This window comes from Ptychodera flava, chromosome 8, assembly GCF_041260155.1.
Source record: "Ptychodera flava strain L36383 chromosome 8, AS_Pfla_20210202, whole genome shotgun sequence".
Classification (NCBI taxonomy): domain Eukaryota; kingdom Metazoa; phylum Hemichordata; class Enteropneusta; family Ptychoderidae; genus Ptychodera; species Ptychodera flava.
Window position 1 is genome coordinate 29373914 of NC_091935.1, and position 17073 is coordinate 29390986.

Sequence of the window (17073 nt, forward strand, 5' to 3'; positions counted from 1 at the left end):
TTGCAAGAGCACTGCACTGTTAGCCAACAAATCTATTTGTAGGATGACAGTCCTAAACTGAGGGAACAGCTGGAAGTAAAATATATGCTTGGCTCTCATGTATTTTATCATTAGTATTAAGGTAGAATGCATCCCGGGGACACATATTCAGACTCCGGTTTCTACAATTCTTTTCTGATCTACCAAGTGTGGGGGCTCGTTTTAAAAGTTTTGGAAAAAGAAAACTTTCACCATCTTTTTCAAAAATTCATAATTTAATATTTCCCCATAGGTTTAACACAGGGATGGCAGCAATTTTGAATTTCAAATATCGCAAAATGTTGGGTAATTTGTTTCACTAGTTTCAAACTTTGCACAGTGACCCCTGAAATTTATTGTTGATTTGGTGAGAGAATGGTTGAAAGTTTCATTTAAGAAAGTTAGTCCTTCACTTTCGAGGTGCATACTACCTTAAAGAACGTCTTACATTTACACAATACTTACATAAGGACATCTTTGCACTTGGCACAACTCTGTAAGTTTTCTAAATACAAGAGAGCTGAAAAAACTACAAACTATCCACAGTTTTGTCAGAGAGAGCATGGCTATTCCATGCCACAGGGCGGTTACAATTAAAATATGTCCATTCAGCTATTCTACTGTGTATCCAAGGGAAGATGGGAAGCATGCAATACAATAACACGACAAGCTTACATAGTCTAAAAAGAGTGAGGTTTAATCATCAATTTTAGACACATCAAACTAAAATACATCGTTGTAAAATACAGGACAATATTTTAATTGGTAAGAACCGGAAAGGTTGACAAAAACTAAACACGGGAGTGCAATACAAAACTAAAATAACTGGTATACAAGGTTCTAACTAAAAATAATTGATAAACGAGGTTGAATTATATGACATTAAGACCAGGATTTTACTTATTGCACTGGACAGAAATCAAAGTCTCCCTGTTTTACGTCAATTAGGTCACATCAAATTAAGATTTATCTTTGGGATATGTTCACACCTTGAAAATAGGACTGGATAACACCAGATAAACATCTCAACTGCTGTACAACCTGACTATCTTGGACTTAATTTCAATGGTAAAGACAATCAACCGACCAGCAACACATGTCCATACTATTGTCTAATGCTACGAAGATATGAATCTGAGAAAGCACTCTCAATAGCTCAATTATCAATCCTTGCCTGTCACAGGTAATTCATTTTACATACTCTACAGATATTTGTTTTCTGCTGTACACATTTCTCTGACTGATAATAAAGAATATACAATTAACCGCCAGAAACATCCAGCCCATTAAGACCCACTGTAATGTGAGAAAAACAGGACAAAGGAACCTTGGTGATCTTCTGATCACGTAGGTTTTTGAAAAGCCAAAATGTAATGTATCAACTAAATCTTGACTACAGAGACAATTTTAAGATTTGACAACTTTAAGCTTTCTTTACACTTCTTGCATTTATGATGTAAATGAGCTCATTTAAATAACTGTCAACAGTAATATTACGGATGACTGGAAATAAATGGACGATAATAATCTCATAAATTTTTAAAAGGGCCCTCCAAGTCAAAGGGCATTAACCTTACGGTATTCTAACTCTATATCTTTGTTGACTCCCTAGTTTAATGATGAATAGCACAACATCAAGTGGGTGTGGTCACCAAACTTACATGTAGTCTGCACGATAAGTAGGAAAGAGTTTCAGGGAAGAATTTCTCAGAAAAGGTACATGTACATTTTAAAGCAAAACCAGTACGTCCAAGTTTTCAAATTTGAGCTATGAAGGGGTTGAGCTAATATTGTTACAATGGAAATGCCAATGGATTGAGCATCCATTTATATACTGCGATTTAAACACACTGCCTTGTAAGTGACATTTCTTGTATATGACACACTTATCTTGCATCAAACGGATCTCTAAGAAAACAAAATCTCCCAAAAGAATGGTTTCTCTGACAAACAGAAATGTTTGAGAAAAATCACAACAATAAAATGTATAATTTATGACATCAACTGAGACTGTAAAAGTCACTGGAATGCGATATCAATCAGATCATCACTTTACGTCTAAACTGTCACAACACCTCTGTGGTTCATCTGCTTTGTCTTCAAAATTCAATCCTGCCTACAAGACTGTCCCAGTATGACACTGTATGTAACAATGGACTTACACCAAGACACACCAACACTAATGACCGGGACGTTGTCAGTTGTAAACAAATATTGCTCTACACAATAACTTAGTTCTTCTGGATGATATTTACAAAATTACTAACACACTACCATTGGCTGTACAATTCTCAGCCTCATCTGAAAATTTACAATTTTCACAAAAAATAATTGTGTCACATTAAGTTGAAGTTCTGTAATATTTTTCTGAAGAATTTTTTTTTCCTTGTGGCAAGTTTACATTGTTAAACTTCAATTGTATGATCACCAAAGTTGTACCTTTTTATCATCAAAGTTGGACATCTATGGTGGGTATTAAATAGGAATGTAATGGTCACGGTTTCAGTATCAACTGGTACAGAGTGTGTTATCAATAATGTCCATGTTGTTTTTACACACTTTGGTACAATGTTTAACTTTGATGCATGACCCTGATAAACGTTTTGCGGACAAAGTCTTTCACACGGCAATATTATTAATGTGTATATACTACACTGTTGCCTTTGTGATACTGCATTTGTACAGTTGTCACACTACCTCAATGTTTTTGAAATAGTGATAATTTTTCACAGAAAAAGCCATGCATTATCAGTGCCTGTCCTTTCAGAAGATTTATGTGTGTGAACGCTACATAAAACAGAAAATGTTGTGATGTTATACTTTGCCTGTGAAATGACATAAGTGATTTTAATTGGTTTGAAAGTTGCTGTGTGGGAAATGGTACATTTTGAAAACCCTGATTTGGATGTGGAATTTGCAGAATTGAAGGCAAAACAGAGTTTTCCAGAAGGAAAACGGCATAATAGCACCATTGAATATCAAAATGTCACCATCCGGATGAGCAGGGTTCTTAAAATGAACACAAAATGACAAGATGAAGTGCTCAACATCACAGACGTTGTACATTGTGGTGCTTCTCAGCAGACGTGAGTGTATTCATCAAGTGAGGTGTTTTCTAACCATGGAAAAGACTGACGACAATATCCAATAAAAAGATGCAAACTTCAAAAAGGCCTGTCATTGGACTGTTGAGTTACTCATGAAATGAGAAATTGGACTGTTCTTAACGTTAACACAAGCATGTCTCACAGTCTATGTTGGCCAAGAATGAAACACAGCGGGCAAATTGGTTAAATGTACGCATACTAGTACATGTATATACACAAGCATAAAACTCTATGACTTCTCTGCATTAATATGAAACGTTTATTAGTAAGATTCAAGGGGTAATCCTGTACAGGCTATTGAAGGTGTTAATACAATAGCACAACTGACGCACCCCGAAAATCAATATTTTTGTGATGCACAAATAAAAAGAACGCTGTCATAGTGATAGTCACAGCTGATCAGACTTTGACCTTAGGTTGTCAGGGTCATCATCCAAAACCATTACAACACTTAGTACATGAACTTGAATTTGGTAAGTATACTAATACAGAGCCTTCATGCCGCTTTCTTCAAAGTCACTCCAGGCGTCATTAAGTTCCATGAAGATGAGTTTGGCAAGATCTTCATTTTTGGTGCCTGCATGTTTGTCAGGATGAACTGCCAAAGCTGCCCTGCGATAAGCTTTCTTGATCTGTGTAAAATGACAAACAGAGATATTATCTTACGTGCTCACTCTACAGTTTGTTTGATATTCCACTATTCGTAAACTGACCTGACTTCTTTGAAAGGTTGATCACCTGTTTACAGTTGTTGGCAGGCAGACTGATAAATTGTTGTAACTGTAGATATAAACCAGGTTCACACAGGCAAGTTTGGATGTGACAATATAGGTCAGACACAGCCCCTACAGGTCAGACACAGCCCCTACAGGTCAGACACAGCCCCTACAGGTCAGACACAGCCCCTACAGGTCAGACACAGCCCCTACAGGTCAGACACAGCCCCTATAGGTCAGACACAGCCCCTACAGGTCAGACACAGCCCCTATAGGTCAGACACAGCCCCTAGACCCGGGACTTAATTTAGTTTCCATTCAGACATGACCACAATGAAAACATACGCTGACATAAGTTTAGATCAATGAGACCTCTGACTTTTCAAGGTTCAAAATGGTGGGCTTGGATAACATCACGATGTTTGTACTCTTCATGCTTTTTGTACACGTTTTACATACAAGAAAGGTTGATATGACCGCCACTGACTATTTCAATCATCGGAGACAACTTGAACATATCTGTACTGAGTGTACAGGCTGAAATCAGATATGTTTGAGGTGGAGAAATAATTAGTACATGGCATTTTTAACGATGATGTTGTTAACACGTTCATCTCTCAGTTGTACAAGCACTGTGAATCTGGTGACATAGTGGGAAAATGTGGTACTGACCATGTGAGATGATAAGGATTGGATTAACAACTTTTGGTAAATGTAGACTTGACGATAGCCTGGGACCAGGGCCAGGGCTACACGTCCAGATGAAGAAGTCTGGGTGGACTGGGGTTTTGTGTCAGCCCTAGATCCCCCTCTTGCTTGGGACAAAATAGGTCTGCTGCTTGGTCAATGCAAAGCATTCAGATTGCTTTTGATGTTAAAGTCGTGTCGGTGTACCAGCGATGCAATTTTGTCTATCTGAACGGGGTATTGGTTTATTTTACAATTGTTAACATATTGCTGTGACTGTTCAAACAACAGCACTCACAAAGCATTATGTGTGAAGTAAATCGAAAATCGCAACTTTTGTTGGTAAGGCTGCCATCTTTATTTTTCTATTTATCTGGTTCTAAAACTCACCTGTTCTGGTTGAATCAGTTGATGCATTCCAACAGGTTTCCATCTTGTCTCTCCCTCCCATAACACAGTTTCCAGTGACGATAGAAGAGCTCTGATGTTGTTACCTTTACCATCGACCCACTCCCTGACCTGAGAAGCAAAAGTCACAAAATCAACTTTGGGTTGATTTCTGAAGTTGTTAAGACACCAAGAAAAATCAATAGAATGTCGTAGTTTTGTCATCACCAAAGCAAAACGAAACGCCAATATTCCACAAAATCTGAAAAAAGCATTCAAGAGTCTGCATTCTTGCATTCCTAATGAGACTGATTGTGAATGTCTGACAGCCCATGCAAAATTTCTTTCTCTGGTATACTGCATATAGAAATATGACATTAAGGGGTACTATGTGCCTCGGGGACATATATTCAGACTCACATTTTTACAATTCTTTTTTGATCTACCACTTGTGGGGGATCATTTTACAGCGCTTGGAGTAAGAAAACTTCATCACCATAGTTTTTGAAAATAGCAAATTTTATTGTTCACCTTACACAGGGAAAGCAGTCATTTTGAAAAAATTATCCAAATATCGGAAAATGTAAGGTAATTTGTTTTACTAGTACCAAACATTGCAAAGTGACCCCTGATTTTTATCCTTAATTTGGTAAGAGTATAGTTGAAAGTTTTCATCATTGAGGAAAGTTAGAGCAAAATTTTAAGTCTTTCACTTTCGAGGTACATACTACCTTAAACTGATCATTCAAGCAAGGTGACAAAGTAACCTGTCCATGAAACAATTGGTGATGACACTATAGAGTAGTTACAAGTTGAACTTTTGATAAAAGGTGGTACTCTTGACTGGTTAGTAAAGGCCTTTCCAGTTCAGATAAAATACTCACCTTAATGATATTAGGATCAGTGTTCTGGGCCATCTGTTGTCGTCTAAGTTCCTTCATAGTTTTTCTTTCTTGTTTGCTGGAAGACGCTGTGAAACCTGTGTTGCTGAGCAGGTCTTCAAACGCTGTATTTTCAGAGCCAGGTTTGGGTCCAGCTGTATGGTGATACATACAGTGTTTGAATATCTTCTGCTATTATGTTTTGATTCTCTCACTTAATTTTGCTAGATTTATGGACTGTAACGTTATATTATATGACATTGACGTCAAGGATGATGCTTTGAAAATTACAATAAATATATATCTACTTCTGTTCTGATCCACGAATACTATCTTGGTCTGTACACTTTGCAGTTATGCACAACAGTACAAATGTTAACAAAATATAGTTGATGAGCATAGACACTGATGCCAACATTTGTGGAATTTCTACTCACCAGGTTTCCAACCTTTATTATCCGGCTTGGCATTGAACACTCCGCTAAAACCACCTACATTGTAGTTAGGTTTTGACTTTGGTTGTTGCTGCTGCTGCTGCTGCATTGGTCTCTGCTGCTGCGACTGTTGTTGTCTGCTCTGTGGTGTTGACCCGGCAGCTGGTCTTTGTGGCTGCATTGCAGGCCTTCCGGTGTTGCCGAAAGACTGTGTGGGGGTTGTTGCACCACTGGGAAGACCACTTTTAAGATTACCTGCATGACAGTTTTGAGAAGATAACATTTAATTTAATAATTGTGGCTGCTCACATGACAAGTTGTGGTATTTGCACTTGATATTGAATTACAAAGTGAGTTTATTCAATCGGAAGGATTGCAAATACTGAGAGAGTTACATCACAATATCAATACTTGGTCTCTGAAAAGAACTTTTTGTCATATAAAAGATTTCACATCAGCTGTAAAATAAGTCCGACCAAAACAACAGTTCCCTTATAGATCTCATCCTTTTATCTCAACAAACAACAGTCATGGTAAGTACATGTGTGGCATCTGGCTGGCTTCAATGAGCTACGGCAAAAATACTGAATTATCATAGCTCCAAAAGCTCAACCGACATTTCTGACCTTGGAAAGCAGCTGACTTACCTAAATCAGCAAAAGGGTCATATGGCGCATTAGTTTTTCCACTCTCCGACATTGGACTCTGTTTCTCCTGTCCATACAGCATTGACTCACTGGATGCTCTGTCCATTGGTTTCTGTCCCATGTTGTAAAGTGCTGTGCCACTTGAAGTGCGGTGCATGTCCACGGGAGATTGGGTGCTTTTCAGATTTCCACCGAGATTCCAGTTGCCCATAAGGTCAACGCCGCCATCACTCCCCTGAGGTGTCGTCTTTGATGCGGATACTGAAGAACTTCCTAAGAAATCTCCAAAGAGGTCGTCTGTTGTATGTATTGTTGGAGTGGTCTGTTTGGTTGTCCCGGATGACGCATTTGCAAACGGATCAAACACATCTTTGCTTGGTTTGTTCTGCATCTGTGTGGTGTTGGAAGCTGGTTTTGAAGGGACGCTCTGAAATGGATCAAAGCTGGTTTCACTGCCTGTGCTGGACTGGGCTTTCCCCTTCTGGGAGGAGACGCCTTGTGGCTGGCTCCTAGATTGCTGGAATGGATCAAACACATCACCCATCAGATCTGTCTGCTGTACTTCAATCTGCGGCGTCTGGCTCCGACTTCCACTCGCACTCCCCGGAGCTGATGTAGGCTGACTTTGACTAGCTGCCGGCTGGGACAAGAGATCAAAATAGCTTGGTTCAGGACCACCAGTATCCATTAAGTTAACTTCCTGACTGCCACGCCGGCTTCCAGTTCTGGAGTTGTCCTTACTGCTCTGCTGTGATTCAGACCCCATGTTCAACAGATCTACATTACCGGGGGAATCAGACCCACTTGAAAAGTTAGCCTCAAAGAAATTAGAATTTGAGTCATTACCGAAGTCTGCTTCAAAGAAATTTGCATCAGAGCTCTCGCCCTCTGGAGTGGCTTCTGTTGTAGAAAAGCCTGGGAAAGTTTGGGTGGCACCGTTGCCTGGCACAGTACTTATCCTTTCAGTGGTAAGAGCAGCAAAGTCATCATCAAAATCATCACTAAGCTTTGCTGAACGAGGTACGGTGGACTGCGCCGTCTTTGGTGTGGTGTCTGTACTCTGCCAATTTAAACCTGCCATGAAATTCTGTGGTTTTCCAGCATGTGATGTCTCCGGTGTTGTGGATGACACGGTGTTATCTTGTATTGCACTTCGCTCGTCTTCTGGATCGCTTGATTGGTCCACAGTATTTGAGCTGCGGCGAGGCTTGTCTGAATGACCTGAGATGAGAGACAGCAAGATGAGGAAAATTCACATAATGAAGAAACAGACTGTGCCAATAGTTCTTTTACCAGTTCCATGATGCAGTGTGCGCTAGGGTATAAAACACTTACGTTACGCATAGGACTTTTTAGCCTTAGGGTACACGCAGGGTATGTTACTCATAGAACTCTATGGCAGATTATATCCTGACCTATATTTTTGTCGCCAATGGATAGAATATACACGGGGCCTTATTTGGCATTGCAAATTTGTGTCATTCTTGCATAACAATTCGTTGTACAACATAAAATCAGTATGTTTTTGTTGTTTTCAGTGTATGTACGGTGTTTGATGTAGCCACAGCGGTGCACTGTGGGATAACCGGGAAAAGGTCTATTGTGTGGCATGCATCTAAACAATGGAAGAAGTAATTGTCTCATTTGTCCAAACAGACAGAAAGAGCTAGTGACATATGGATTTCTTTAATCAGCCCCTTGGGAATATTGGCATTTCATAATCTTGTTCATTGTTTGTTAAAATCGAGAAGAAACCAGAAGAAATTCCACAAGTTTCCACACTTTGCTAAAATCGAATGACAATACAACTAACAGCAGCAAATACTCACCAAACTCCCTCCTGACTTGATCTTGTTCTTCTTGACTTGAAAAACACAGTTTAGGATTCAGTCGATGTGTTTCAAAGTTTATCCATGGAGGTCTCTGATCTGCAGCTTTTTCCTGACTGCCAACATTCACCTCTACAATCACCTGGAACAATTCGGGATACTTATCTGGCTGTTCTGTTGCATCCAAGTCATATCTTAGAAAACAAAGGTGATAGAAAGGTGAGAATTGAAGGGGAGGAAATTTGTGTATCTTGTATCTATAGAAATTAAGAACTACAAAGGCCCTGAATTTCAAAATTGCAGAAATGTAAGAAATATTATTAGTATAACCATTTTACCATTAAGACTTAGCAAAATTTTGACATTTCAAAATGTCTGGGTACAGTGCTCTTGGTTGGATATCGTTATTTCTGGAAATGTTTTTGACTAACCTCTTAAAATAGTTTGCAACACCAAAAAAAGGTGACATTGTCAAAATAAATAAAATCAAAGTTCATTGAAGAAGGCACAATGAGTGACTCAACATTTACAAATATAATTCACAAACGGGGAATGTCATAAGGTGAGATGTGGCCATCAGAAGGAAATATGTTCATTTCCTTCTACTCAGGAATCACAAATTGATTAAGTATGTACATGACTGTGGGCCTTTATAATGATCTCCTACATGTATGGAGTACAATGCTAAATCAGAAAGATATCACTCATTTGACATGTTGAGGACAACAGATGTACTCTTTATTCCGATGTATTTTTTCCAATCGACCAAGAAACGGCACAGCTAAAAATTTCCATCGACATTCGATGTTTATTGGTTGCAACTGTAGTGATAGACTGCAATATTTGACTGAGATAGAGTGCGCCTTGAGGGTAGATATTTGGGCTCTCAATTTTTTTCAGTACTGTTCTGGTCTACCACTTGCATGGTTGTTTTAACCCTTTTCCTGCCAGACAGTAATAACTGTATCACTTCCCCATCAGCCAAGTCAGTAAAAAGCGGTATTGAGCCAAAACATGACGTATTTTCACACACTTGGCTTGGTATGTTATAGCATCTTTTATCCAAAAAAAATCAACTTTACAGTATTATGTTTTCAACAGCCTTCAAATGTACAATATTATGTTAAAATACATCATATGGAATACGTTGTATTTCATTAATTTTAACCATCTTGACATGGTGGTGAAATATGGACTTGGCAGGAAAAGGGTTAAAGCTCTTGGTGTTAGAAAAATTTTCACTGTCTTAGTTTATGGAAAATCAAAAGTTTTACCCCGTAGAGTTAAAATAGAGATGGCAGCCATTTTGAATTTCAAATATCGGTCATGTTAGGTAATTTGTTCCTCTAGTACAAATCTTTGCATGGTCACCCCTGATTTTTATTGTTGGTTTGGTAAGAGAATTGTTGAAACTTTCATTTAGGTAAATTTTGGACAAAAGTTTAAATGTTTCACTCTCCATGTGCATACGACCATACGTGGATAAGAGTGAATATGATAACAGGCACTGTACATTTACAGGGTATGATGAAAAACTGAACACTGTAATGTCTTTACCAATATACTGATGTGAAAGAATTTGTACATAAATATCACCTTCCAATTTCATTTGTCAAAACCTTGAAGATTTAGTATATGTGGTTAATATAGCTGGCAGTCATGAATCTTGTCATTCATTGAAATAACAATTTTGTATATAATTATATTTTGTTCAAAAGCACTCTACAAACTTGGCCAATATGGAGTACATTTTGAAAAAAAAATATGCTGGGAGTACATTTTGAAAAGAAATATGCAGAAAGCTTTGGAATGTGCACTTTATAAATTCAACACTGTAGGAGAGACGACAGAATTGAAGATTTTCTTTATTTTCTAATATTCCATGATGAAGCCTGAATGTAATGATACTAAACTGTCCACAGACTTGGGCACAAAGCCATAATTTTTAGTCATCCAGTGGCATTTTAATGAGAATCTGACATCATTCATTACTGTGTACCTTTTACAAACATTAAGAGTGCAAATGCACCAATCTGTCACTCTATTAAAAGTAATTATATACACACTTGATGTTGTAAAACTCACTTTGTGTGAAATAGACCTCCACTTTTTGCGATTGAAGAATAAACAGTGGCAATTGGCTTTGAATGAATGGCTCAATGGATAAAAATAATTACTGCAATTATACACCGGTGAGACATAAATAAATAATATCTGAAATAATCAAATAGTATTTAGTGAATACTAAACAGTTAAAATATGTAAGGAAGCCACATTTCATTACATCTATGAATATGTGGCATTAAGAAAGTGTCCATCATCCAGAATACATGTAAAAGTATTTTCCAGTGAAATTCAAAGTATCTCATCAGTATGTATGTTATCAATAACTTATAAATAATACACTATTTATGATATATTACCTTTTTTTTAAATTGCATTTTTACGTTCCCTTCCCTTTTTGACTCATACTTTTCACGTGAAGGTTAATGAGTTTTAATAGAGAGTAAGAGTAGTGTTGGACAGTGAGTGAATAGTGCGACCGTCTCATAGAAATGAGAGTCGTGACATTTACACATCTCACCCTACTTTTTATGATAGTGATGACTTAGGTTATGGAATCAGCACAACCACTTACTTGTTAAACCTCAGCTTTGTCTGTCCCGGCTCAATGAAGCCAGTGTGGAACTGAAGTTGGAACATCTTCACTGCTGTCACCTGCAATGACCAAAAGCAAAATACTTCTTAGTGCACTAAACCATTTCTGGTATGAAAATTTTGCTCAGTGGGAAAATATTACAAAGCTTGTAATCTCGTTTGTTACATTTTGTAACTTTCTAGAAAGGTTTTTCTATTATTTCCATCGATTGATACAAATTTAAACATCTTTCTTGACAAAGTTGTCAATATTTACTCAGCCTTGACTGTAATTACTGGAACACAGATTGACAGAAAATCATAATTATTCATCTGATAAATATTGTTGTTTTTTTAAGATGTAACACGACAAATGAGAAAATCAAGTACATGCCATACAATAAGACTGATCACGTCTTACCTTGCCTTGCATTTTGCCACCAAAGGTTGATCTAGCATGATACAAGACTACCATGATGTCATCAGTTAATGAAATATCTAAATCAACACAGGCTTTGGTGTCCTCCACAGAGAAACCCCTGTAACAGATACATACAGAGATGTGTCTCAGAAAACATGTACACATATGGTTATCATTCTTCCAAGGGGACATAGGATACCCACTGCACACGTCATCTCTCTGGGTGCACAACAGTTAATTGCAGCAAAATTGCCATATCTCTAACTTTACATTTCATTTCTGACATGTCAGCTCTCTCTATTCAAACATCTATGTCAACGCACATCTACTTCACATACCCCTCTCACAAAATAAAACAATGTAATGCCAACAGAGACTAAATTTCTGTCTCATTATCCACAAAAGCAATGAGTATATTGACAAAAATAGGCCTGTATGAATAATTTCTGGTCATATTTACGGCAAGATGTTCTTATTTTCACACTGCTAAATACTACAAGCTTACACTCATTAACAGGGACAAGAAAGAACAAAATTAAAAAAATAATTAAGTAAGTAAAAAACGGGACTTTGTCTTACTTCATTCTGTCGTATTCCTGTGACGTTGTCAGAAGTCTTTCCTCTCCTCTGAACACTTCACAAAAAGGACGACATCCATTCCTGAAATGTTTGAGTAAATCATTGACAAAAATACTGCAGATCGATAACACCTCTTTGCTGAAAATCCTTCCTTCCCTATATTTATCTAATCTATATTTCAATCTTAAATTTCAACAATTCAAATACACAACAAATAATTGAACTATAATTATTTTGTACATGCTATAAAATGTTTAAATCTTTGGACATATTTTATGAATAAGACAACATAATTTTTCGAATATCCAGGATCTCTCTCTCTCTCTCTCTCTCTCTCTCTCTCTCTCTCTCTCTCTCTCTCTCTCTCTCTCTCTCTCTCTCTCTCTCTCTCTCTCTCTCTCTCTCCTATATATGATGTCTACCTATTTTTAATGTCTACAAGTTTTGTTGACACCTGCAGAAAACTCCAAATCTCACCTGTTCTTGTTAAACAATGGCACGGGTTGTAGTAAAATTCTCTGTAATCTCACTGGTTTGTTGTGAGGACTTAGCGGCCTCTCTGGTCTCAACATATCATAAATATAACCCATGTATCTGAAATACAACAAAATTATTTTACATTATATCTAGTGGCTAAACTGATTCCTAATGACAGTTACCATAGATATTTAGCATTTAACATACAGGTATCAACATCACATATATAGAAGAAAACAAATTGCTGCCATTTTCGTCCCCCCTTTTATAAGGGTTATGAAATACTTAGAAATTTGTGTACGTTTTGCTTTCCTTGATCTATAGCTCATTTGTAATCATAACGTACAGTGTGTGTACTATGTGTAACTATATTGGAAAGAAATGAAAAATGAGAGTGTATTGAAAAACTGATTGCATTTGTATCATTACATTGGCTGGGCACCCTTACATATCAATGTCATCAGTATCATAGGCACTTAGGAAGGTGAGCACCTTTAGTAGTAACGTAGTAAAGAAAGGTTTAACATGTTTTACTACTTTGAACATGAATTCATTAAAATATGATGTATATGATCGAGGTATGTATGGGTGCCGGAAATCGACAAGTGCGGGGCCAAAGTGAGGGCCAGCACAATCAAAGTGCGAGCGAATGTGAGGGCTTGAAGTGAGGGCTCTCACAATCGAAGTGCGAGCAAATGTGAGGGCTTGAACTTGAAGTGAGGGCTCTCACAATCGAAGTGCGAGCGAATGTGAGGGCTTGAAGTGAGGGGCGCCTTGAACCGATCAAATTTGGGCTCAGACATACGAAAAATGAGAGTCAAAGTCGCTTTCAACGTTGAATAACAACTTACTATCTCCAGAACACAGTCGCGGCGCGGCATAGCTCTGTGAACTGAACGGCCAGCTGAGCGTGGAAGGAGTACACAATGACCTGCGTACAGATCATGACCCATTACATCACTTCCGTCTTTTTCGTTAACCTTTTCGTGTTTTTTAGTCATTGCATTTCAAATATCACAGATATCCTTTTTATTATTAATACATGCAACTCAAGCGAGCGATACTTCTTCTGGTACCATTGTACGACTATAGCGCGACTGATAAATGTGACTTCAGTCAAACCAGTTCACGACCTGGGCACGTGAACTCTGATACTGTTTATCCGACATGGCGTCGTATGCGGAGTTTTTGCCGGAGAATTTTCGAAGAAAGAGGAAACTTTTTTGAAGAAATTTTAGAGTGGCTTGTTCACCAGATAAAGTAAGATCATGGGAAAATGTATTTTTGGAGACTTGTCTGGTTCTCTATGATTGATTTTTTGAGGATAAAAAAAATCAATAGCTACTAAAACTGAGAAATCAGACAACAGCAAATGACAAATTCTTTTTTACGTTTGTACCGACAGTGTGCTTTTTATTTTCTCTGTACACAAAGTTTGATAATCATTTCAAACGATCAATTGCATCAGAATATCAGGGGTCATGAATGCTTGTAACCTTTACATTTTGTTAACAATGATGGATATTTTACCTCAATAAAGAATGCCATTTTGGTCAACGAGCCCTTGAATATTGTTCACTGAATCAATCTCATGGTCAATTATATTGTCACAGAAATCATAGCTATCTCTGTGTAGTCAGCGATTGAGCAGTCATTAGATAGAAATTTGACTGTCTCCTTTGTTTCATACTATATAATCAGAAAGCTCTGCGACCTTGCATCACATTCATACGTTGTTTGTCTGTAGCGGAAATGATTGTGCCGTCCTGGCTCTGAAACTTTTAAGCCAACGACTTGATGATTATAGAACAAGCAATCTATCGGCGAGCAACACATCGCGACCGAATCACTTGCTGTAAAACGAATATGCATCACCGTCCTATGCATGCATCGTGTATCCGCCTTGAGATAAACATAAACTCTGTGACAGGCATGTAGGATGTCAAAGACATTTTGTGCATTTACGTTTACAACAACCTAGACTTAGTCGATCGTAAGAAAGGTGGTGTTGAAACATATATTTCAACTGAACGCAGTGGCTATTTCCCAGTACAATACGTAACTCTCTCTCTCTCTCTCTCTCTCTCTCTCTCTCTCTCTCTCTCTCTCATGTGTCAATATCGGGTGTGGTCTCTCAGCGTACCGTCATTCTAATTTGTGTTAGATGGAAATGATCATTGCAGTTTAGTCTTGAAATTGGCCAAACGCCATAACTTAATTAATTATTGTCATGGTCTGGAGCAAGTTATCAGCTTGTATAAAAGTCGGAAGTTTTTAATGTGTAACTAAAACTCACCGTTGAAAATTTTCAGACTTTCAAAATTAAGCTGGTTGTACTGTCAACAATAAATAAGAAAGAGCAATACTGCCGACCTCAAAGACTCCGCGTATTTTTTCAACCTTACCAATGCAGCAATGGCAAAAGTATGAGTCTAAAAATATTACATCACGGTATTTGGCTTGAATATGCCATCGACCCGATGAACACGTTAAATTCGGACACCTGAACCCTGACGCTACCCTGACGCAAAACCTGTAAGGTGGTGAAATCTCCGATATATATCGGATATTTACTTGCGATTTGACAGAATCTATTATCGTCTAGTATCGAAGCTAGAGTCATTTCTCAGAAGTCGGGTTTGACCAGAACTGTAAGGTAGTGAAATCTTAGATATGTATCGGATATTTACTTGCGATTTGACAGAATCTAGTATTGTCTAGTATCGAAGCTAGAGTCAGTCCTTGGAAGTCGGGTTTGACCAGAACTGTAAGGTGGTGAAATCTCCGATATATATCGGATATTTACTTGCGTTTTGACAAAATCTAGTATCCTCTAGTATCGAAGCTAGAGTCAGTCCTTGGAAGTCGGGTTTGGCCAGAACTGTAAGGCACAGGGCAAGTCATTCTAGTATCGTTTAGTATCGATATTTGTGGCGAAGGGAAATTCGTCTTAGTGTGACTGATGAACAGACAAGCAGACACGATGTGTTCTGTAATTCTGCTACAACACACATTTTATTCCGTGGTTCTACTTCTATATATACACAAAAGCATAGACCCTCGAGAAAAATGGGACAGGCAACTGCTGGTTTTTTTTGTGCGATCTATCTTGGAATATATTAAGTTTATTTGCCAAGCGGTCCCCGACAACAATACTTCGTACTTAACACTGAATCTCATTAACGATCAAATTGACGTTCTGAATATGTACACTTTGCTCTTCCATGGCACGTTCCGAGTAATGACACAGAGAATTTTTAGGGTTTTTTGATACCAGTCGTGATGAATGTTCTGGTAACGATGAAGATCACAGTTTTTCTCGAGGGTCTACGACCAAAGGTAAATGTCAAAGTCAACATAAAATAAAAAACAACAGAAAGGTCAGATTTGCATGTTATGGCTTCGTTTAACTAACAAATAAACTAATAGATAAACTGATGCTGTGAAATCGTCATTAGTATGTGTACAGAACCCTGGATAATAAACAGAAAATATATTATCTGTTTTGCATTATTTCTGTCGGACTTCCATTCCCGACAATATTAGAGTCCCCAAATTGCCGAAAAATATAGGGTAAATATCGGAGATTTCACAGATCCGGCGTGCCGAGGCACAGGGCAAGTCATTCAAGTATCGTCTAATATCGATTAAAATCCCCAAATCGCCGATAAATATCGGGTAAATATCGTCGATTTAACAGACCGGGCATGCCATGGCACCAAGCAATTTATTCTGGTATCGTGTAGTATCGATATAACAGTCCCCAAGCAATTTATTCTGGTATCGTGTAGTATCGATATTACAGTCCCCAAAAACGCCGGTGAACATCGGCGGTAACACAGACGCAGCTTCCCATGGGACAACCGCAGTTCATTCGATTCTAGTATCGATTCTATAGTCCCAAAATTGTCGATATGTCAAACTTCGATACTAGATTGTAAATACCTGTTATTTAAAAATTGTGCAAAGTCGCGCCTTCATGAGTGTCGAGAGACACTTGAGATTTTGAACGACGTGATCAGTCGTGTGTCATTGTCATGGCATTAATTTCAATAACGATAATCCCCCGATGGGCTTGTCTCAAGTTTAAAAGCTTTACAAGAAAGTGTTTTTCAGTCCTGACAGTGTATTACCTAATCATGGCGATGACTAATGTTATAATATTTCTGCCTGTCGCACATATAGCGTTTGATTTCACTTTGACAAGCACTTTGAATGTGCGATCCCTGCCCGATCAGTCAGTCGCCGATTTT

General features: G+C 38.0%; 1 protein-coding gene across 1 annotated transcript in view; it reads right to left on the reverse strand.

Moving 5' to 3' along the window:
• Positions 1–694: 694 nt before the first annotated feature.
• The window catches only part of LOC139138980 (cyclin-G-associated kinase-like), a 35343-nt gene continuing 18964 nt past the window's right edge, over positions 695–17073 (reverse strand). The window contains exons 14-23 of the mRNA XM_070707637.1: positions 12821–12937; positions 12344–12424; positions 11765–11882; positions 11345–11424; positions 8707–8900; positions 6878–8098; positions 6234–6485; positions 5800–5951; positions 4919–5047; positions 695–3757 (exon numbers count right to left, since the gene is read on the reverse strand). Of these exons, the coding sequence (XP_070563738.1) occupies positions 3608–3757; positions 4919–5047; positions 5800–5951; positions 6234–6485; positions 6878–8098; positions 8707–8900; positions 11345–11424; positions 11765–11882; positions 12344–12424; positions 12821–12937 (2494 nt within the window). The 3' untranslated portion in view covers positions 695–3607. The remainder of the gene's footprint in view (positions 3758–4918; positions 5048–5799; positions 5952–6233; positions 6486–6877; positions 8099–8706; positions 8901–11344; positions 11425–11764; positions 11883–12343; positions 12425–12820; positions 12938–17073) is intronic.